The 23,099-nt window shown below is 43.3% G+C and overlaps 1 protein-coding gene across 1 annotated transcript in view; it reads right to left on the bottom strand.

Annotated features, from left to right (window-relative positions):
* The window catches only part of hydin (HYDIN axonemal central pair apparatus protein), a 905,740-nt gene that overhangs the window by 37,722 nt on the left and 844,919 nt on the right, over positions 1 to 23,099 (bottom strand). The window contains exons 81-82 of the mRNA XM_043707374.2: positions 8,107 to 8,319; positions 6,296 to 6,459 (exon numbers count right to left, since the gene is read on the bottom strand). Of these exons, the coding sequence (XP_043563309.2) occupies positions 6,296 to 6,459; positions 8,107 to 8,319 (377 nt within the window). The remainder of the gene's footprint in view (positions 1 to 6,295; positions 6,460 to 8,106; positions 8,320 to 23,099) is intronic.

Genomic DNA, 23,099 nt, shown 5'->3' with positions numbered 1-23,099 from the left:
GCTGTGAGGCAGCAGTGCTAACCACTGAGCCACCGTGTACCCATAATTTGTATAATCTATAATTAACTAATTATTAGATGTGAATAATAGGAATTTGTTATAGTTTTGAAGACATTGTAAAGGATTATTCACAATGGGGAAGCTTTCTTTCTTCCAAGGGAAATGTTATGAACATTCTGAGGCTGTTTTTGTTAGAGAGAAGAAGGTTGAGAGCTGATTTAATTGAGACATAAGATAATCAGAGGGTTAGATAGGGTAGACAGGGAAAGCCTTTTTCCTCAGAAGGTGATGGCAAGTGCAAGGGGACGTAGTTTTAAATTGAGGGATGATAGATATAGGACAGATGTCAGAGGTAGTTTTTTTACTCAGCGAGTAGTGGGGGCGTGGAATGTCCTGCCTGCAACAATGGTAGACTCGCCAACATTAAGGGCATTTAAATGATCATTGGATAAACATATGGATTAAAATGGAATAGTGTCGGTTAGATGGACTTCAGATTGTTTTCACAGATGGGTGCAACATCACGGGCCGAAGGGCCTGTACTGCGCTGTAATGTTCTGTGTTTTGTGTGCCGAGGGGCAACAGCACTCTGTGAAAATGGTAACATTCTGTCATTCAGGAGTACAGAGTTCCAGCAACAGTTCAGAAGCAACATTCAATTCTGCTCTCCAATAAAGACAGAGCTAATTGGGTTTTAGATAGGTCCCTCAGGATAATTCAAAGGTCAATGATACAGATAGTCAATGATAGAGACAGGGACAGACTGTTAGGAATGCTGGATTTCAACAGCCAGCAGGGAAGAAACCAAGAGCAGTGGGATGCTTCTGTCCCGTTAGCATGTACTCAGGAGAAAGTTCTAGGAATTAGTAAGCAGACAAGAGTTAGAATTAGGACTTGAGGGAAAAAGTCCAGTGCAGCTGAGAGTGAGAAGGTCGCTGTCTCTGTGTTGGGGGAAGCCATGAGGAGCTCAGAAGAAGCCTGTGAACATTGATACTGTAATGAACATTAGTACTGCGTACAGCTGAGAAATGGGCTTGAAAAGCTTATAAGCAATATGGGCTTCAAACAACTGATCAAAAACAGAGCTCCGGGAATATGCAGCCAGCTGAGGGTGGTGAACCGTCGGTGAAAAACTGGAATTGTGTCTGCGAATAACTACTGTAGTTTCGGAGCCAAGCAGAGAGTGGACGCAGGACAGAAAGGTGATTGAGCAGTATAGAAGCTGCAGAAGAACCTCTTTGCTTCTATACTCAATTCCTCTTGTTATGAAGGCCAGCATGCTATTAGCCTTCTTCACTACCTGCTGTACCTGCATGCTTACCTTCATTGACTGGTGTACAAGAACACCCAGATCTCTCTGTACTGCCCCTTTACCTAAATTGATTCCATTTAGGTAGTAGTCTGCCTTCCTGTTCTTGCCACCAAAGTGGATAACCATACATTTATCCACATTAAACTGCATCTGCCATGCCTCTGATCACTCACCTAACTTGTCCAGGTCACCCTGTAATCTCCTAACATCCTCATCACATTTCACCCTGCCACCCAGCTTTGTATCATCAGCAAATTTGCTAATGTTATTGCTGATACCATCTTCTATATCATTAATATATATTGTAAAAAACTGCGGCCCCAGTACTGATCCCTGCGGTACCCCACTGGTCACTGCCTCCATTCCGAAATGGAGCCATTTATCACTACTCTTTGTTTCCTATCAGCCAACCAACTTTCAATCCAAGTTAGTACTTTGCCCCCAATACTATGCGCCCTAATTTTGCTCACTAACCTCCTATGTGAGACTTTATCAAAAGCTTTCTGAAAGTCCAGATACACTACATCTACTGGATCTCCCTCGTCCATCTTCAGAGTTACATCCTCAAAAAATTCCAGAAGATTAGTCAAGCTTGATTTCCCCTTCATAAATCCATGCTGACTCTGACCTAGCCTGTTACTACTATCCAGATGTGTCATAATTTCATTCTTTATAATTGACACCAGCATCTTTCCCACCACTGAGGTCAGACTAACTGGTCTATAATTTCGTGCTTTCTCTCTCCCACCTTTCTTAAAAAGTGGTATAACATTAGCCACCCTCCAATCCGCAGGAACTGATCCCGAATCTATTGAACTCTGGAAAATAATCACCAACGCATCCACGATTTCTCGAGCCACCTCCTTCAGTACCCTGGGATGTAGACCATCAGGCCCTGGGGACTTATCAACCTTCAGACCTAACAGTCTCTCCAACACCAATTGCTGGCAAATATAAATTCCCTTAAGTTCAGGTCCTTCAGCCACTGTTACCTCAGGGAGATTGCTTGTGTCTTCCCCAGTGAGCACAGATCTGAAGTACCAATTCAATTCTTCTGCCATTTCTTTGTTCCCCATAATATATTCCCCTGTTTCTGTCTTCAAGGGCCCAATTTTAGTCTTAACCATTTTTTTGCCTTTCACACACCTAAAAAAGCTTTTACTATCCTCCTTTATATTATTGCTGAAAATGTGTTGCTGGAAAACGCAGCAGATCAGGCAGTGTCCAAGGAGCAGGAGAATCGATGTTTCGGGCATGAGCCCTTCCTGAAGAAGAGCTCATGCCCGAAACGTCTATTCTCCTGCTCCTTGGATGCTGCCTGACCTGCTGCTCGTTTCCAGCAACACATTTTCAGCTCTGATCTCAAGCATCTGCAGTCCTCACTTTCTCCTCCTTTATATTATTGGCCAGTTTACTTTCGTACCTCATTTTTACTCTGCGTATTTCCTTCTTAGTAATCCTCTGTTGTTCTTTAAAAGCTTCCCAGTCCTCTGTTTTCCCACTTATCTTTGCTATGTTATACTTCTTCTCTTTTAACTTTATATGTTTCTTAACTTCCCTCGTCATTAATAAAAACGTGTGGATGCTGCTTCTGATGGGAGTCCTGCCGGGATCCGGGACATCAATTTCTCAATGGTCCACCTATTAGTGCAGAGCTGGCCTGTGAATTTTTACAGTGGAAAGCAACAGAAACAAATGTTTGGCAAGAGATTCTGTAAAACGATGAGAACAATGCGGTCCCAGAACAGCAGTTAACTTGCATCCCAACACTCACAAACTGAGGATGACTGTTGCTCTGTATTAATCAATGAGTAGACTCTGTTAATTCAGTTCCAGATTTAATCAAACATTTACCACATCATCACTTAATCACATCAGCCTTGGGAAATGCAGGGCTACAGGGGTAGGGTCAGGGGATGCTGTTTGGTAGGTCAGTGTAAGGTTAATGGGCTTTCCTGCTGGTCTCATGATAAGGATTTGTCACTCTCACTCCTGTGGTCTGGGTGTAATTCATTGGGTGGCACTGCTGCCTCACAGCGCCAGGGACCCGGTTCGAGTCCACCCTTGAGCAACTATCTGTGTGGAGTTTGCACATTCTCCCCATGTCCGTGTAGGGTTTCCCCAGGTCCTTCCACAGTCCAAAATGTGGTAGGCGGATTGTCCATGTTAAATTGCCTATAGTGTCTACAGATGTGCAGGTTAGGTGGGAATTGCGGGGTTACACAAATAGGTGGGGTGGGGGGGGGGGTGGGGGGGGGGGGGGTGGGTGGGTCTGGATGGGACGCTCTTCCGCGGGTTGGTGTGGGCTCGATCAGGTCTTCTTCCACATTGTAGTGATTCTGGGAGTCTAATATATTATTAAGTCAAAATTGTATTTTTCCTGAATGGCTAGATTCATAAAGAAAATAACTTTCAAAATAAAATAAATCTAATAACATTGGAAATCTATTTGAAATATAAATGCAGCATTGCAAAAACATATTAAAATTATAAAATAAAACAAAGATCTGTGGATGCTGGAAATCAGAAACAAAATAGAAAACTGGTAGAAGAACTAGGGAGGTCTGGCATCACCTATGGAGAAAAAACAGAGTTCTGAAGAAGGGTTACTAGACCTAACCCTAATCCTAACTGATCTGCTGAATTTCTCCAGCAATTTCTGTTTTTGCGTCATTACACGCATCTTAAGTTTCAATTGACCAGGCTCCATCTAGAGGCAGACGTTAGGCTCTGCAGGCTGAGTTACCTGCATTGGCCAGCTTCTGCCACTGAGTTGGAGAGCAGTGCCTCAGCACAACTTCAAAATGGGAGCCAGGGGAGAAGTGGACACCAGAGGCTTTAAAAGTAAGAACAGAGGTTGGGGACAGGAGCAAGTGGAGGGGCAGGAACTGAGACAGGATGAAAGCCAGGGGATGAAATGTATAAGGAAAGGGCTTGAAAGCAGGAAGTCTTGGGCAAACAATGTTAAACTGAAACTCATAACATGAAAGGAATTTATTGTCACAATTTTATTAACACTAAATATGTCAGTATTAAATGAGGACTTCCTGGGTATTTCAAAAACTCATGTCATTGGCTATAAAACATTTTCAGACCACTTCCTGTGGTCATAACATGTGATATAAACACAGGTCTTTTATTTCTTTTATCTCACTTCACATTTTATTCCAAGTAGATGCCCTTGTCTGGAACTTTTCCATCGCTGTTCTTCAGAGGGTCTGTGATTTTACATACCGTATTCCAATTTGGATATGGTTCAGATCATAATCCAGAGATTATAACTTTTAAGATTTTACTTTTGCAATTTAGTGCCCAGTTCCTTATACTTTCTATGCAGAAACTCTTTCCTAGTTCTGTCTGTTTCACCAAAACTTGCATGGACCATGACCATTGGATCCTCCCCTTCCCACAGCAGGGTGCCTTCCAGCTTTGAGCAGACGTTCTGAACCCTGGTACCAGGCAGGCGACACAGCATTTGGACTCTCGCTCTTTCCTGTAATCCTATATTAGGCTCAACTACTACAGTATTCGTGTTACTCCCCCTCAATTGTACAGCTTCCTGTATTACAGTGCTGTGGTCAGTTTGAAGAGCAGCCCCTGTTCTCATCTACTGGATTGTTGCCGAGGCTGACACTCCTGCACACATGGTCTAGGTCCCCATACTTGCTTCACAGTCTCTGATCACTGAGTATATCAGAAAACCCTACCATAAGTGCTATGACTGCCTCCTGGCTTTACCCCTCCCTGATATTTTTCCGAGGCAGTAGTTCAGCTGCTAGTTCAATAACTCACAGTCAACATGGCTTGAATTTCAGACATTTAATGTTGATGTGATGCCCTGATCGCAATGGTATCCAGGAGCTCCCGCATGCTGCAATCTTGATACATTACCTGTCTTTGAGGAGAAAGTGAGGTCTGCAGATGCTGGAGATCAGAGCTGGAAATGTGTTGCTGGAAAAGCGCAGCAGGTCAGGCAGCATCCAGGGAACAGGAGAATCGACGTTTCGGGCATAAGCCCTTCTTCAGGAATTTTTGATCATTCCTGAAGAAGGGCTTATGCCCGAAATGTCGATTCTCCTGTTCCCTGGATGCTGCCTGACCTGCTGCGCTTTTCCAGCAACACATTTCCAGCACATTACCTGTCTTGCCATCCTCTGAGTTTCTTGGGTCATTTTCTCACCGGCTTCTCTAGGTGGTGCTGATTGCTTGTGTCTATACCTTGCCTGTTCTCTCGGCAATGCTGTCTGCTTATCTTGGGATCCTCACCTCTAAACTCCCCATCATGCCTTATATCAATGTCACTAGTCTAAGGTACTCATGGGCATCTACCCATTCTGCCTGCAGTCACTTTAGTCATGTACCTTAAATCAGAAAGTCATTTGCATGCTGCTGGACAGCAAGTGAGGTGGCTGATTAAGGATTCTACATGTGGAAGTATTAGTTGAGGGAGGAATATTGTCTGGTGAATGCCCGTTAGGGAGTGACACAGGTTCTGCAGTCTCCTCCTGAATCACTGCCTCCATAGTGTAAAGGAGAGGCTGCTTGAACTGTTTGTTCACATCCAGGATTGAAGCTTGCAACAATGAGCTATCAGATTCAAAGCTGTGAGGGTCACTGAGAATCAAGCTGACATTTAACTGAGCTAACCCTGGGAACTGACATGAAATCCTTTTGGGGTCTTGACAATACACTGCAGAATACAGCAGGATAACCATGCTGATATGTGAGAGGCCACTCGCTTCATACAGTTCCCAAGCTTTCTCCTGAGAAAGTGTGCACTGTTATTGAATACAACACCAACACTGACTGCCTTACTTGATCTTCCTTGCTGATATTCCTCGCAGGTGTGGATACAGGATTGGCAGAAAACTCGTAAACTAAGGGGTGAGCTAAGTTGAACTAACTTTCCAGGTTAATTCACTAATAGATGATCATAAACAAGACTTATTCCTTTACATATATTTGCAGTGATTTTTTGCCTACCGTTGTGGTTTGGGGAGCCAGTTGTGAATTGATAACAATACAGTGTGTAATGTCTTGCAAGGCACTTCACGATTTATAACTGCGACTGCCTTTGGGGGCTCAGCAACTCCTTGTAACATGTAGAGCAATCCGGTACCATCAGGCAATGGGAAAAAGACAGAGCCCTGCAGAAACACAGAAATACTGATCAATATTGAACACGGGGAATTTGTGACACACTGATCAATACTGAACCCGGAGAATTAGTGACACACTGACCCTCCGTGCTGTGGTAATCTATTCTGTTGGACTCAAGTCGCGTTGTGGAAGCGCTGAAATGAAATTGTTGAGAGTTAATGTGGGTTTGGGAGGAGAAATTGGGTCTGGATGCAGGAAAATCACCAGAGCCCATGATTTCTTTCCCTCACCCTCTTATTCACCTCAATCATGTGTCCCAGTGAGTTCCACATTTTTAACATTCTTGCAGTAAAGATATTGCTTGTGAAGTCTCAACTTGATTTCTTGATGACTGCGTTTTATTGGCTGCCCTGCTTTTCAGCAAAATAAAGACATTCGCTTTATCGGCTCTAACAATTTTCATAATTTTAAAATCTCCAATTAAGTTCTGTCTCAGGTCCCACTTTTCTCCTGAGAAGACACCCAGACTGTTCATCCTTCCCTGACAGGGTATAACCTCAGAGTTATAGTTTTCCATCTGTGTAAATCTGTTTTGCTCCCTCCCTAGAGGCCTACACCTTACTTCATTATGTGGCACTAGAACTGTGAGAAGCACTCGGTGTGATCTAACCTGGTTCGATAGATAAGTTTCTTTCAGGAAATAATATGTCAAGATACAGTAGGAGTCATTGGAGACGTGATATGTGGCAAGTGTGGCAAATGCAGGAGGTTGTTTATTCTGTGGTTTGAAGTTTCACGGGAGGAAAATAGTCCCTATGTCACTGCAGATAGTTTCTCTGAGTTGACGCTCAACACATGTTTCTACACTTTTACAATCATGGGATTTTGGCAAAGAAGGAGGCCTTAATTTCATCATTCCTTAGCCCTGCCAAACGCAGCTCACCCAGTGTAACCAACAAGCCTAATCCATGCACTTTGGTTGTTCAATTGTAAAACTATTCAGAGGCTAGCTCAGAAAAGTGAGTTGGAATCAACTTCTAATAGCCATCCCCTAGCTCCGTCTCTCCTCCTGCCCTTTGTGTACTAATCTTGAGTTGCGGAGAAAGTGAGGACTGCAGATGCTGGAGATCAGAGCTGAAAATGTGTTGCTGGAAAAGCGCAGCAGGTCAGGCAGCATCCAAGGAACAGGAGAATCGACATTTTGGGCATGAGCCTTCCTGAAGAAGGGCTCATGCCCGAAACGTCGATTCTCCTGCTCCTTGAATGCTGCCTGACCTGCTGCGCTTTTCCAGCAACACGTTTTCAGCTCTAATCTTGAGTTGCGATCTATTATAACTAAGTGAGTGTTAAACACCATTGCAGATCTGAAGGCTCAAATGTATACTGATTCTCAAGCTCAGAAAGGCTGATGTGTTTGAATCACTGTTACCTTTCTGCTTCTCTGCATGAGTTCACAAAATAACATTCAGATTAATAGGTTCCTCCTGATGAGTGGAGAGAGAGAGAGAGCGAGTGAGAGAGAGAGTGTGAGCGAGAGAGTGAGACAGAGATTTGGATTAAGAACTGATGGATGGAAAGAGGAATCAGAGGGGGTGAGCTACACCTATGCAAGCTCAGCAGGCACTGTAACTCCCAAATGACAGCCCTGTGAACTGTTTCAAAATCACTCTGTGCCAAGTGGCCTTTTCTTTTACCTGATGCTTTTTGCCATCCATTGTCATGGTGAGTGGCTTATATGTGATGTCATAGGTTTGGTTCTGCAGATGAGGTTGCACAGTGATAACCTTGGGTCCACTCCAATACTCTCCTTCAATTGAGGGCTGCAGATTCCAGACCTGGTTGGTGCGATTCGTTAGTACAATGCTGTGAACCTGTGAGGTTCGAACTTGACAGCTGAAATTGAGTACCTGTAAGTGACATGGAAGTGCAATGTTAGTGCACATTTTAACACCATCCGTGTAGTATTCAGACTTGAAAACGATTATACAGATCATTTGTTAATGTGCGCTCTGCTGAAGGCAGGACCTTGGCTCATTATCTGCTGATGCTTCATTAATGGAGATCTAACTGAGTTAGAGATGATGCTAAAGGGGATGGACAAAGTAGACAAAAAGCAGCTATTTCCCTTTGTGAGGCAATCCAGAAAGAGAACTCATAGCTTTTGGCGAAGGGATGACAGATTTAAACAGAGGTGAGGAGGACTTACTTCTCTCAAAGGGTCATAAATTTGTGACATTCACTATCTTAGAGTGAGGTGGCTGCTGGAACACTGAAAAAATTTAAGTGGAAGATATATTTTTAATGAGGAAGAGGTTTAAGGGTTATAGAGAGCGAGCAGGAAAGTGGAGTTGAGGCCAAGATGAAATCAGCCATAAATAGGGCTGAATTGCCAGTTCCTGCTCCTGGATCTTATAAACTGTTTCCTTGTGATTTTTGTTAGCGGCAGTTTACCAGCACCTTCCACACTCAGGGGAAGAACAAAGAGTAGGGCCCCCAGTCTGGAACGGGAATCAAACTGCGCTGTTTGCATCACTGAACTAAATGCTAGCTGTCTAAACAACTGAGCTAGCAAGGTGTTACACATTCTATACAGCACAGAAAGAGGCCATTTCCCCAACCAGCTCATGCTGGTGTTTATGTTCCACTTCAGCCTCTTTCCTTAACCCCTCAACCCCATGCTCCATATTTAACTTTCTCAAGGGGCAACTTTTTCACTCAGAGGGTGGTACGTGTATGGAATGAGCTGCCTAAGGAAGTGGTGGACGCTAGTACAATTGCAACATTTAAAAGGCATTTGGATGGGTATATGGAAAGGAAGGGTTTGGAGGGATAAGGTTCAGGTGCTGGCAGGTGGGACTAGATTGGGTTAGGATATCTGGTCGGCATGGACGAGTTGGACTGAAGGGTCTGTTTCCATGCTGTACATCTCTGTGACTCTGTGACTCTATGACTCTCTGATGAAAGGTCATTGTGACCTGAAATCTCGGCCAGTACTTTTTTCCACAAAGACAGGATCTTCATTGCCTGGCCATAGCCACTCACCTCCACAAAGGCCCCTTATGCTCCCTAAGACAGGCTAAGGCACTTCCATTCCACTGACCCACTGTATGAGACCAATCAATCTTATGGTGACAATAGGATGTGCATAAAAAGGCTTTAATGAAAAGTTATTTATTTATTACTTTGCACAATGTTTTAAAAAAGTTAATTTTACTGCAGGACAAGAAATGTATCAATCAACTAGACTTTTTAAAAAATCAATAGCAGAAACTGTAAACAATTGAATCTATGGTAGACCATAAGAGAAAAAGACAGAAGTTGATCAATGTAGGTAGCAGCTGAAGTCCCAGGATTAGCTGAACTGACTAACCTTTGCCAATTGGTAGAGTTGAGGATTTCAGCACAAACTAGAATAGAAACCAGAGGGCAGATTCCTCAGGGACTAAGCTAATAGTCAGAGTCTTTTTCCCAGCGTAGAAATGTCAATAATGGGAGGATAAGTGTCTGGAATGTGCTGCAAGAGGAGATGGGAGAGACAGATACAAGAGCGATGTTTAAGAGGCATTTTAACAGATGAGTTTTGAGAAGATTTATAGCTCAGGTTGAGGTTCTGGATATAAGTTTGCTCGCTGTCCACGACTAATACACCTAACCTACACATCCCTGAACACTACGGGGAATTTAACATGACCAATTCAACTAATCTGCACACTTTTATCGGTGATAATGTTATCTAGTATGGTGACGAAACATCTGAAAATGAACCTTCCAGCTTAGTGACCAAACTTACATCCATTTTGACAGATATATGTACAGGCAGGAAATAGAGAGATACAAACCACATAGAGGCAAAAGTTTTCTTAAGTTATAAATGCATCGTGTGTCTGTACAAGCTTAGTGTACCGAAAGGAAGAGCACAGCAATTCAGGCAGCATCCAACGAGCTGCCTGAATTGCTGTGCTCTTCCAGCACCACTGATCCAGAATCTGGTTTCCAGCATCTGTAGTTATTGTTTTTACCTAGTGTACCGAAAGGCCTATTCCCGTGCTGTAGTGTTCTTCCTTTGTTTTTTGACTAAGGCAAGAAAGGTCCCTGACGAAGGCAAGGCCGGCTACACCAGGGGGGCAAAGATGGGTGTCAGCAGTGCCGGTTGGGCAGGAGTTGGAGTTTGCAAAGTGGAGAGGAAAGGTAGGAGCTGGTAAATTGTCAGGAAGGCAAGAGCAGCAGCAGCAAGAGGATCTGAAGATGAGACCAAAAGCAATGCAGGAAAGGTCATGTTAGCAGAGAGACCACTGCGGAGGAAGTGTCTGGGAAATGCTGCATATGCGAAACTGACATTAAAATTAATTCAAGCATAGTCAACATGGTTTAGTGAAAGACAAATTGTATGAGAGCTTTTTGAGATGCAAGGTGGATAAAGGGGAACCAGTAATGGGCAAGTTGTTGGAGGGAACCCTGAGGGACAGGATTTACATGTATTTGGAAAGGCAAGGACTGATTAGAGATAGTCAGTTTGGCTTTGTGCGTGGGAAATCATGTCTCACTAACTTGACTGAGTTTTTTTAAGAAGTAATGAAGAGGATTGATGAGGGTGGAGCATTGGATGTAACCTATATGGACTTCTGTAAGGGATTCAGCAAGGTTCCTCATGGTAGACTGATTAGCAAGGGATCACATGGGATATAGGGAGAACTGAGTATTTGGATACAGAACTGGCTCGAAGGTAGAAGACAGAGGATGGTGGTGGAGGGTTCCTTTGCAGACTTGAAGCCTGTGATCAGTGGTGAGCCATAAGGATTGGTGCTGGGTCCACTGCTTTTTGTCATTTATATATTGAAGATGTGGTGGACAGGGAAAAAGGTTACCTCAGAGTACAACAATATCTTAATCAGATGCGCCAATGGGCTGAGGAGTAGCAGATGGAGTTTAATTTAGATAAATGTGAGGTGCTGCATTTTGTAAAAGCAAATCAGGGCAGACATTATACACTTAATGGTAAGATCCTGGGGAGTGTTGCTGAACAAAGAGGTTTGGAATGCAGATTCATAACTCCTTGAAAGTGAAGTCGCACGTAGATAGGATAGTGAAGAAGGTGCTTTTTATGCTTTCCTTTATTGGTCAGTGCATTGAGTACAGGAGTTGGGAGGTCATGTTGTGGCTATACAGGAATTGGCTAGGCCAATTGCGTGCAATTCTGGTCTCCTTCTTAGAGGAAAGATGGTGTGAAACTTGAAAGGGTTCACAAAAGATCTACGAAGATGTTGCCAGGGTTGGAGGGTTTGAGCTATAGGCAGTGGCTGAATAGGTTGAGGCTATTTTTCCTGGAGCATTGGGGGCTGAGAGGTGGTCTTAGAGGTGTATAAAATCATGAGGGACATGGATAGGGTAAATAGGCATGGTCTTCTATGGAGAGGGGGAGTCCAAACTCTTGGGCATACGTTTAAGGTGAGTTAAGGAAGTGGTGGAGGCTGGTACGATCACAAAATTTCATAGAATCCCTACAGCATGGAAACAGGCCATTTGGCCCATTAAATCCATACCAATCCTCCGAACAGTAACTTACTCAGACTCATTCCCCTACCCTATTACTCCACATTTCCCCTGACTAATGCACCTAACCTACATATTCCTGAACACTATGGGCAAACTTGCATGACCAATTCACCTAACCTGCACACCTTTGGATTGTGAGAAGAAACGGAGCACCCGGAGGAAACCCACGCAGATATGTGGAGAATGTGCAAACTCCACACAGACAGTCACCCGAGGCTGGAATCGAACCCTGGTCCTTGGCGCTGTGAGGCAGTAGTGCTAACCACCGAGCCACCATGCCACCCCCACCCTCCCCCTCACCTTAAACCTATGCTCTCTAGTTTTGGACTCTTCCACCCCATAGAAAAGACCTTGTCTATTTACCCTGTGTCCATCATGATTTTATAAACTTCTACCAGATCGCCCCTCAGTCTCCAATGCTCCAGGGAAAATAGTCCCAGCATATTCAGCCACTCCCCATAGCTCAAACCCTCTAATCCTGGCAAATTATTTGTAAATCTTTTCTGAACCCTTTCAAGTTTCACAACATCCTTCCTAAAGGAGGGAGACCAGAATTCCATGCAATTCTGCAAAAATGGCCTAACCAATTTAAAAAAGCATCTGGAGGAGTATATGAATAGGAAAGTTTAGAGGGATATGGGCCAAATTCTGGCAAATGGAACTAGGATTATATATGATATCTGGCCTGCATGGATGAGTTGAACTGAAGGGTCTATTTCCGTGTTGTATATCTCTATGACTCTATGAGATGCCACGTGCTGAGACTTCAATTATTCATGGTCTAAATGACTTGAATGTTGAAACAGATTGCATTTTAGCTAAATTTGCTGATCATACAAAGGTAGTTAGGAAAGCAAGGAGGGAAACGGGAATTTTATGTAGCCCACAAGAGCTGGAAATACAGAGTGACCATATTAGACATAAGCCCAAATTGTGATTTCCTTAGTGAGTGAAAATGCTGAAATTGACTACACAGCACATTTGAGATGTGTTGTGTCTCACTCTGGTCTGTGGTAGGTTCTCTTTAGGGAAGATCTGCCACGTTAAGGTTCAGTCAGAGACATAAATGGACAGTGGTGGTCCTTCTGTGTAATTAAAATTCCAGGGGTAGGAATCCTGCTCCGACCCCTCTCTGGGACCTAATGGACAATTAGAGGCCAGGACAATTAGAGGATGGTGTTAAAAATGTGTCCACAGAGAGGCCTAGGATTACTAAAGAACACAGGCTGAAGGTGAATGTGGTAGATTGGAAGTTATCGGGCAGCGTTTGCAAAGTGCAGAATGGGAAGCCAGAATGTAATGCCTGGCCTGGAGCAGCTCTTAAAGCAAGAGCAGTTTTCCTAAAGCTTGGTCCCTTGACCAGGCAATGAGAGCTTGACTATGAGGTAGCACCTTTCCTCCCCACCAGAAACCTATTTTGCTTTCGGCATGGAGAGCTCCCTGGCTAGCGAAATAGCAGGTTGTCTGCAAGACTTCCCAATCTGCGCTTAAATGGGGCAGAGGTGGAGAGTTTCCACCCACCACCTTCCTGTCCGATTAAACAGATTCCTACAATCCCAAACTCACCTGGGTGGGGACCCGAAAAAACACTGACTTAAATTTCAAAACTTCTAACCGATCACTATTTGGTCTTCTCAAAAGAAAACAGTCCTAATTTGTTCAGTCTCCCCTGATAAGTATAGCCTCTCAGTTGATAGTTTGCTTGTAGAGATTAAAACTCAATGACATAAAGATAAAAGCACTTAAAAAGTATCAGGAAAACTTCTGTTCCTTCAGATGCTGAAGGGACAGAATTTCTCTCTTCATCCATGGACATTCTCAGCTTTCCATCTCCAGGCTCACCATCAAGAGAAACAACTTATACCTGAAGGCTGTGTGATACCAAAGTTATGTGGAATCCATTTCTATCAGTATAGTGTGAGTTACAACACTGATTACCCATTTTTTCTACTTAATTGGTTCTGAAGCATAGGAAAAACACAATACAAATGTAAATTATTTCTATGTTAGTTTTTTTTTCAAATGAAGTCTGGCAAAAATCAATAAAATTGTCGAACACAATATATCTTTTAGATACAACACAGACCTGAATTAATACTCTACAGCCTGAAATGAAGTTATTCTTGTCATCATACTTAATGCTATGTATCTGCAATGATTTTATTGAGACATTAACCCAGTCGGTTATCAGGTTACTATTCCCACTAGTTTGGTTTACAAAGTTATTCAATACAAACCCAGAAAGAGTGTAACAAAAGAAAAACAGGAAAGACTGGCATTTAAATTCACTGCTGAAAATGTGTTGCAGGATCAGCGCAGCAGGTCAGGCAGCATCCAGGGAACAGGAGAATCGACGTTTCGGGTATAAGCCCTTCTTCAGGAAAGGGCTCATTTAAATTCACTGTATGATAAAGGCACACAAATCATTGGAAATAAAAAGGCAGACAAATGGAGTTACAACAGAAGCAAACTAGTGTTTCTTTCTGAAGGAATGTGAACAAAAAGTAGAGAGGCGCTGATAAACTTTTATTGAATTCAGGTAAGATCACATTTGGATTTCTGAGTCCAGTTTCATCACCATTCAAGGTTAGAAGACACTGTGAGAGGATTATTGGGGTACAGTTGCAGTGTCCCTATCGTCGAGCTAGGAGGCTTTGAGTTCAATTCCAACCAGCTCCACAGGTGTGTTATAATATCTCTGAACAGTTGATTAAATATCTATAAAGGGTATTGAGACAGCAAAAATGATATCAGAACTACAAACTTAGGACAGGATGAACTGGGCAATTTGTGCTGGAAAGACTGAAGAGATCTGATAAACGTCTTCAAAGTTTTACAGCGTATGTAATGGAGAAGCTGGAAGAATGAAAGCTGGGGCTATCAGAACCAGATAGTAACCAAGAAATCAAATAGGGAATTAAGAAAATACCTCTTTAGCCAAAGAATGATGAGATCGTAGCACTCACTACCAGGCTGGGTGAATGAGGTGAATAGTGTAGATGCAATTTGAGAGGGGCTTGGCCAGCAATTGAGGAAGAAGTTATATTGATGGCGATAGACGTCAAATACAGGAAGAGGAACATGTTGATCATGAACTCTGTGATTGACTGAATAAGGTTCACTCTGTTAACTCTGCTTTCTCTCCACAGATGCTGCCAGACCTGTTGTGTTCGTCCAGCAATTTCTGCTTTTGTTTCAGATTCCCAGCATTTGCAGTTCTTTGTTTTATTTCTAAAATGGACTACTTAGGTCGAATGGTCAGTTTCTATGCTGTACATCATCAGCAATTCCATGTAACATAACATCTTTCACAGCCTAAGAAAGTTGATATTCAGCCAATTAAATATTTTAGTAAAGTACATAGAACATTACAGCGCAGTACAGGCCCTTCGGCCCTCGGTGTTACACCGCCCTGTCATACTAATCTGAAGCCCATCCCACCTACACTATTCCATGTACATCCATGACATCCAATGACGACTTAAATGCACTTAAACTTGGTGAATCTACTACCGATGCAGGCAAAGCATTCCATACCCTTACTACTCTCTAAGTAAAGAAACTACCTCTGACATCTGTCTTATACCTATCTCCCCTCACTTTAAAGTTGTGTCTTCTCGTGTTTGCCGTCCCCAAAAAGGCTCTCCCTGTCTACCCTATGTAACCCTCTGATTATCTTGTATGTCTCTATTAAGTCACCTCTCAATCTTCTTCTCTCTAACAAGAACAGCCTCAAGTCCTTTAGCCTTTCCTCATAAGACATTCCTTCTATACCAGGCAACATCCTCGTAAATCTCCTCTGCACCCTTTCCAAAGCTTCCATATCCTTCTTATAATGCAGTGACCAGAACTGTACACAATACTTCAAGTGTGGCCGTACCAGAGCTTTGTACAGCTGCAGCATAACCTCCTGGTTCCGGAACTCAATCCCTCTATTAATAAATAGTGGGCGGCACGGTGGCACAGTGGTTAGCACTGCTGCCTCACAGCGCCAGAGACCCGGGTTCAATTCCCGCCTCAGGCGACTGACTGTGTGGAGTTTGCACGTTCTCCCCGTGACTGCGTGGGTTTCCCCCGGGTGCTCCGGTTTCCTCCCACAATCCAAAAGATGTGCAGGTCAGGTGAATTGGCCATGCTAAATTGCCCGTAGTGTTAGGTAAGTGGTAAATGTAGGGGTAGGGGTATGGGTGGGTTGCGCTTCGGCGGGGCGGTGTGGACTTGTTGGGCCGAAGGGCCTGTTTCCACACTGTAAGTAATCTAAAAAAAAAATCTAATCTAAAGACCAAAACACTGTATGCCTTCTTAACAACCCTGTCAATCTGGGTGGCAACTTTCAGGGATCTGTGTACATGGACACCGAGATCTCTCTGTTCATCTGCACTCCCAAGAATCCTACCATTAGCCCAGTACTTTGCATTCCGATTACTCCGGCCAAAGTGTATCACCTCACACTTGTCCACATTAAACTCCATTTGCCACCTCTCAGCCCAGCTCTGCATCCTATCTATGTCTCTCTGCAACCTACTACATCCTTCGTCACTATCCACAACTCCACCAACCTTAGTGTCATCCGCAAATTTACTAACCCACCCTTCAAAGCCCTCATCCAGGTCATTTATAAAAATGACGAACAACAGTGGACCCAATACCGACCCTTGCGGTACGCCGCTAGTAACTGGACACCAAGATGAACATGTTCCAACAACTACAACCCTCTGTTTTCTTTCAGCAAGCCAATTACTGATCCAAACTGCTATGTCTCCCACAATCCCATTCCTCCGCATTTTGTATAATAGCCTACTTTGGGGAACCTTATCGAATGCCTTGCTGAAATCCATATACACCACATCAACCGGTTTACTCTCATCTACCTGTTTGGTAACTTTGTCAAAAAAGTCAATAAGATTCGTTAGGCATGACCTACCCTTCACAAAACCGTGCTGACTGTCCCTGATCAGATTATTCTTTTCTAGATGGTTATAAATCCTATCTCTTATAACCTTTTCCAACACTTTACCAACAACTGAAGTGAGACTCACTGGTCTGTAATTACCAGGGCTGTCTCTATTGCCCTTTTTGAACAAGGGAACCACATTTGCTATCCTCCAGCCCTCAGGCACTATTCCTGTAGACAATGATGATTTGAAGATCAATGCCAAAGGCTCGGCAATCTCTTCCCTTGCTTCCCAGAGGATCCTAGGATAGATCCCATCCGGCCCAGGGGACTTGTCTATTTTCACACTCTGCAGTATTTCTAATACCACTTCCTTGTGAACCTCAATCTCATCTAGTCTAGATGCAAGTATCTCTGTATCTTCCTCGCCAACATTTTCATTTTCTATAGTGAACACTGTCAAAAAATATTTATTTAGTGCTTCCCCTATCTCCTCTGACTCCACACACAACTTCCCACTATTATCCTTGATTGGCCCTAATTTAACTCTCATCATTCTTTTATTCCTGACATACCTATGGAAAGCCTTAGGGTTAACCCTGATCCTATCCGCCAACAACTTCTCATGTCCCCTCCTGGCTCTTCTGAGCTCTCTTTTTAGGTCTTTCCTGACTTCCTTGTAACCCTCAAGCGCCCTGAGTTTTCACATTTTGTCCTAACATAAGCCTTCTTCTTCTTCTTTACCAGAGATTCCACTTCCTTAGTAAACCACGGCTCACACGTTCTATATCTTCCTCCCTGCCTGACAGGTACATACTTACCTAGGACACACAGGAGCTTTTCCTTGAATAAACTCCACATTTTTAAAGTGGTTCGACATTGTAAAGTAGAAAACACAGCAGCCGGTTGGAAGTAGCAAGCTTCCAGAAGTAGTAACATGCTAGTGACCTAATCATCTGACAAGCATTGGCTGACTGATAAATATTGTTATGGTAATACAGACCAAATTTCTATGTTTCAGCTTCACTATTCAGTTATTTCCTTAGTTATAATTCTCAGTCTTTAACCTAGCGTGTTGTCAAAATAGTTCCCCATCTCAATCACAGCATTGCAGACAGTGTTTAGCACAATCAGCACAGCAAACAAGCTCTGGAGGGTAAATATGTTTGTGTAGCTTAAAATGGCCTGGTGGTCACAATTAGTGTCTGATGTCTGTTTTGTAGGAGTACACATCTGCCTGGAAATGATCTGAGCTCATTGGAGACATCTTTTTCCATCCAAAATAGAGAAAGAACATAACAAGTTCTCCAGTGTTTTTTTACTGTAAGTGAAAACATGCTGGGAGGCTCAACATGTTTATCCGGTTCTAATCTAAAACTTCCAGCCTGGAAGAATTTATTGACGTTCTGGTGTTGACTGTCTTGTGACAAAAAAGATAAAGGTTAAACAAGCTAACAAGTGGAGGAATGACACTTACCATTGAGAACGGAGAGAAAAATGGTCAGGTTTGTTCAAGCACGCTAACGCAATAAGGGGCAAGATATTCAGGACCGAGATGAGGAAGACTTTTTTCATTCAAAGCATTGTGAACCTGTGGAATTCTCTACCACAGAAAGCTGTGGGAACTGTTTGTTAGATATATTCAAGAGGGAGCTGGAATGGCTCTTGTGGCTAAAGTGATCATGGGGTATGGAGAAAGAGCAGGAATGGGAAAAATGAAGTTGCATGATCAGCCATGATCATATTGAATCGAAGGGCCGAAGGCTGAATGGCCTATTTTCTATGTTTCTAATGGTGAAGAGGGAGGAGCATGCTGTCTTCTTTGTTGCAGTTATTCCAAGAAAGTAAAAGTAACAGAAAAGGTATAAACTTTAAGGAGGCTGGATCATCTTGTTGGGACATGAAATAAATAATTGAAAAAACAGGATTGCAGTGGTTAGCACTGCTGCCTCTCAGCACCAGGGACCCGGGTTCGATTCCAGCCTCAGGTGACTATCTGTGTGGTGTTTGCACATTTTCCCTGTGTCTGCGTGGGTGTCCTCCAGGTGCTCCGGTTTCCTCCCACAGTCCAAACATGTGCAGGTTAGATGGATTGGCCATGGTAAATTTCCCATTGTGTCCAGAGATGTATAGGTTAGGCAGATTAGCCATGGGGGTTGCAGGGATAGGGAAGGGGGTTGAGTTTGGATGGGATGCTCTTCAGAGAGTTGGTGTGGACTTGTTGGGCCAAATGGCCTCTTTCCAGACTATAGGGATTCTGTGATTCTGTACAAAAAAGCCATCACCTCTTGGGTGATTACCATCTATAATGTCAATCAGGAAAAGAAACAGTAACAAACATTAGTAGTACATTTATTCTCATTGCCTGCTTCTTTTAACTAAAATTTGAGGCACTACTGAACTTGAATAATACCATAAGAGTGTTTATCATAGCATAGAATCCCTACAGTGTGGAAACAGGCCATTTGGCTCAACAAGTCCACACCGACCCTCCAAAGAGTATCCCACCCAGACCCATTCCCCTACCCTATTATTCTACATTTACCCCTGACTAATGCACATAACCTACACATCCCTGAACATTATGGGCAATTTAGCACGACTGATTCACCTGACCTGCACAGCTTTGGACTGTGGGAGGAAACCAGAGCACCCAGAGCAAACCCATGCAGACACAGGGAGAATGTGCAAACCCACACAGACAGTCGCCCAAGGCTGGAATCGAACCCGGGTCCCTGGCGCTGTGAGGCAACAGTGCTAACCACTGAGGAAGAGGTGATTTAAAGGATTATGGTCGGGATTCATGTTCGAAAGTTGATACAAGATCCATCTAAGCTGTTGCATTTTCTACCATGAGTCAGCTCAGAGGAAATTTGTCATCACATGGACAGATACAAACAAGGAACAAGAGTAGGGCACTCAGCCGTTCGAGCCTGCTCCATCATTCAATAAGATCATGGCTGGTCAGATTTTAACCTCAACTTCAGATTGTTTCATATCCCTGATAATTGTTCACCACCTTGACCACCAAGAATCTATCCACCACTGCCTTAAAAATATTTAGATTGCGCATTCACTGCCTTTTGAGGGATGGAATTTCAAAGAGTATCAACCCTCTGAGAGAAAAAAATACTTTCTTATCTCTGTTTTAAATGTGTATCCCTTTATTTTAAACTGTGTCCTCTAATTCTAGATTCTCTCACAAGAGGAAATGTCCTTTCAACACTCACCCGGTCAAGTACCCTCAGGATCTTATACTTTTCAATTAGGTCACCTCTGATTCTTCTAAATTCCAGAAGATACAGGCTTGGCCTGTCTAGCTTTTGCTCATAAGACAATCTGCTTATTCCAGGCATTGGTCTAGTAAACTTTGTCTGAACTGCTTCCAATGTATTAACATCCTTCTGTAAGGGCAGTGACTAGTACTATACACAGAGGGGCAGGTTGTGACTCTTTCTCTGTTACTAAACATGCCTTCTCGACACAATCCTTGTTGTTAGCTGCATAACATGTATACTTTTTTAAAAAATATATTCTTTCATGGTGAGCAAAGTTGGCTGGGCCAGAACTTGCAGCTGAACCTTAACTACCCTTACGAAAGTGATGATGAGTCACCTTCTTGAACTGCTGCAATTCATCTGTATAGGGAGACCCACAGGCCTGTTAGGAGGGGAATTTAAGGTTTTTGACTCAGTGGGTGTGAAAGCAAGCCAATATAATTCTATGTCAGAATGGTGTTTATTGACTAAAAATCGTCAACGCATTTACTCCATGGAGATATCTCCATGTGAACAAGGATGGTGTTACGGTCTTGGTCTCCAGGGTGAAAAATATATTGTACTATGATGTGCACTTACTGAAACAAAATATATTTGTAAGTGTGTTTGACTCTTTGGAAACACCATCAGATGCTCCTGGATATGGGACGGAAGGAAAGTTAATATGCTTAAGGAGATAATGATAGTCTTTGCATATGCGTTATAATGGAATAAGATTCTCTGTCAGAGTCCATTTATAACCCAAACAGTGGATGGAACAAATATGCGGATGTGTTCAGAGCCAAATATTTTTCAAATCCTTATGCAGGAGAATCAGGTTGTAAATGATTATGCATCATTCACAGAACAAAAGGAGTGCTGTTTTCCTGTTATTCATGGTGATGTAGTTGTAATGTCATTGAACTAGTAATCCAAAACCTCGAGCTAATGTTCTGAGGAGTTGGGTTCAAATTCCCATCAAGGAAGGTACTGAAATTGAAAATTGTTTTTAGAAGTATCTGAAATAAAAAGCTAACCTAAAGGTGACAAAGTAATGATTGTTGATTGTCATAAAACTATCTGGTTCACTGATGCCCTTGAGGGAAAGAAATCTGCCATCCTGACCTAGATTACATGTGACTTCAGACACACAGCAATGTGGTTGATTTCTAACTGCCCTCTGAGTCAATTAGGGATGGCCAACACATTTTCAAAAATTGAAGAATTCTACTGTCTTGTATTAAATTGTACCTCACAGCAGTTAATACGTGTGTGTGTGTGTGTGTAAGAGAATTGAATTCTTTCTCCACCTTATGATGTTGGTAAAAAGTAGAAGTTGTCTTGAGGCTGACATCATGTGTTGCATGTGTCTGCACTGTGGTTCCTTCTCATTACAAGGTTGACCTGATGAATACTGTGAGCAGAGTATTTGGCAGACCTTAGTTCAGAACAGCTGACCTATACTTTAGCATTGTGATGGGCATTCATCAGGGACAAACAGCTTAGTCTTCCATGTAAAGACTGGTCACATGGGCAGTCCATGGCCCAGCAAGAGTCGACAGTCCTGCCACCCTGCTCCCAGAACTTGTGGTGAGGGAGGTGGACGATAGGACTGCAGAATGTCCAGCATTCTCTCCTGTTTTATCTTACCTTAGCGCCAGCACAAAGGGTTATTTTAGGTGAGTTGCTGGATGCCTGTGGCATGTGTGGCACTTGTTGGCATTGACACTGGTGGGGACCAGGAACCTTGCAGCAGTGTGTCAGCCAGTGTGTCCTAGGTATGGAATCCATTTGGTAGCTGCTGCTCTCCTCACAGCAATCGGGCCTCATTGGTTGGCAAGGTTTCAGTTGATAGTAGAAAAGGTTGAACTAGCAGGATTTCTAATTGGGGAGGGAGAGGAGCACTCCTCACTCTCACAGTCTGGGAAGGGCCAGGCAGCCTTACACTACCTTGCTCCTGGAAAATCTCAACTGGAATGGAAAACTGCGGGTTGCAAATCTCCTCTCCCTCAATCTCAATTAGATTCATTAAGATTAGATTCTGGAAACATTAAGACTAGATTCTCGACAGTGTGAAAACAGGCCCTTCGGCCCAACAAGTCCACACCGACCCTCCGAAGAGTAACCCACCCCAGACGCATTCCCTCTGACTAATATACCTAACACTATGGGCAATTTAGCATGGCCAATTCATCTGATCTGCACATCTTTGGATTGTGGGAGGAAACCAGAGCACCCGGAGGAAACACATGCAGACATGGGAGAATGTGCAAACTCCACACAGACAGTCACCCGAGGCTGGAATCGAACCTGGGACCCTGGTGCTGTGAGGCAGCAGTGCTTACCACTGAGCTACCGTGTGTCTCTTTTCCACGTGCCACACTCCTAGATGAGCTGAGGTCTTCAGAAAGGGTCACACAAAATTGAGGAAAGATTTGAGAGAAGGCTGACTGTCTGTCAATCTACATTATAAAGATCCTGTGGATGAGGTGGGGGGGGGGTTCCACTGAACTCTCTAACCAGCTGTGGCCCTGTTTACTGACCACCCGAATTACACACAATTAAAACATACTGGCAACTACCTTACCAGAATTACACATTTCTCACAAAGGAACAAATTATTGTAGATGCTGGAACCTGTACTGAAAACAAAGAGCGCTGGAAATCACAATGGGTCAGGCACAGCATCCATAGAGAGACAGCGAGCTAATGTTTTGAGTCCAGAGGACCCTTCATGAAGAGTTATCTAGACTCAAAACATTTTAATCATAGAATCCCTACAGCATGGAAGCAGGCCATTTGTCCCATTGAGTTAACACCAACCCTTCAAACAGCATCCTACCCAGGCCCATCTCCTCAACCATATTCCTATAACCCTGCATTTCCCATGGTTAGCCTTCATATCCCTGGACGCTATAGGCAATTTAGCATGGCCAATTTGGCTAACCTGCAATCTTTGGACTATGGGATGAAACCAGAGCAC

Source organism: Chiloscyllium plagiosum, unplaced genomic scaffold (genome assembly GCF_037043375.1).
Source record: "Chiloscyllium plagiosum isolate Xiang-an unplaced genomic scaffold, Cpla_swu_hap1 HiC_scaffold_17, whole genome shotgun sequence".
NCBI lineage: Eukaryota > Metazoa > Chordata > Chondrichthyes > Orectolobiformes > Hemiscylliidae > Chiloscyllium > Chiloscyllium plagiosum.
The sequence above is the reverse complement of the archived record's forward strand: the minus strand, read 5'-3'. Positions and strand labels throughout refer to the sequence as shown.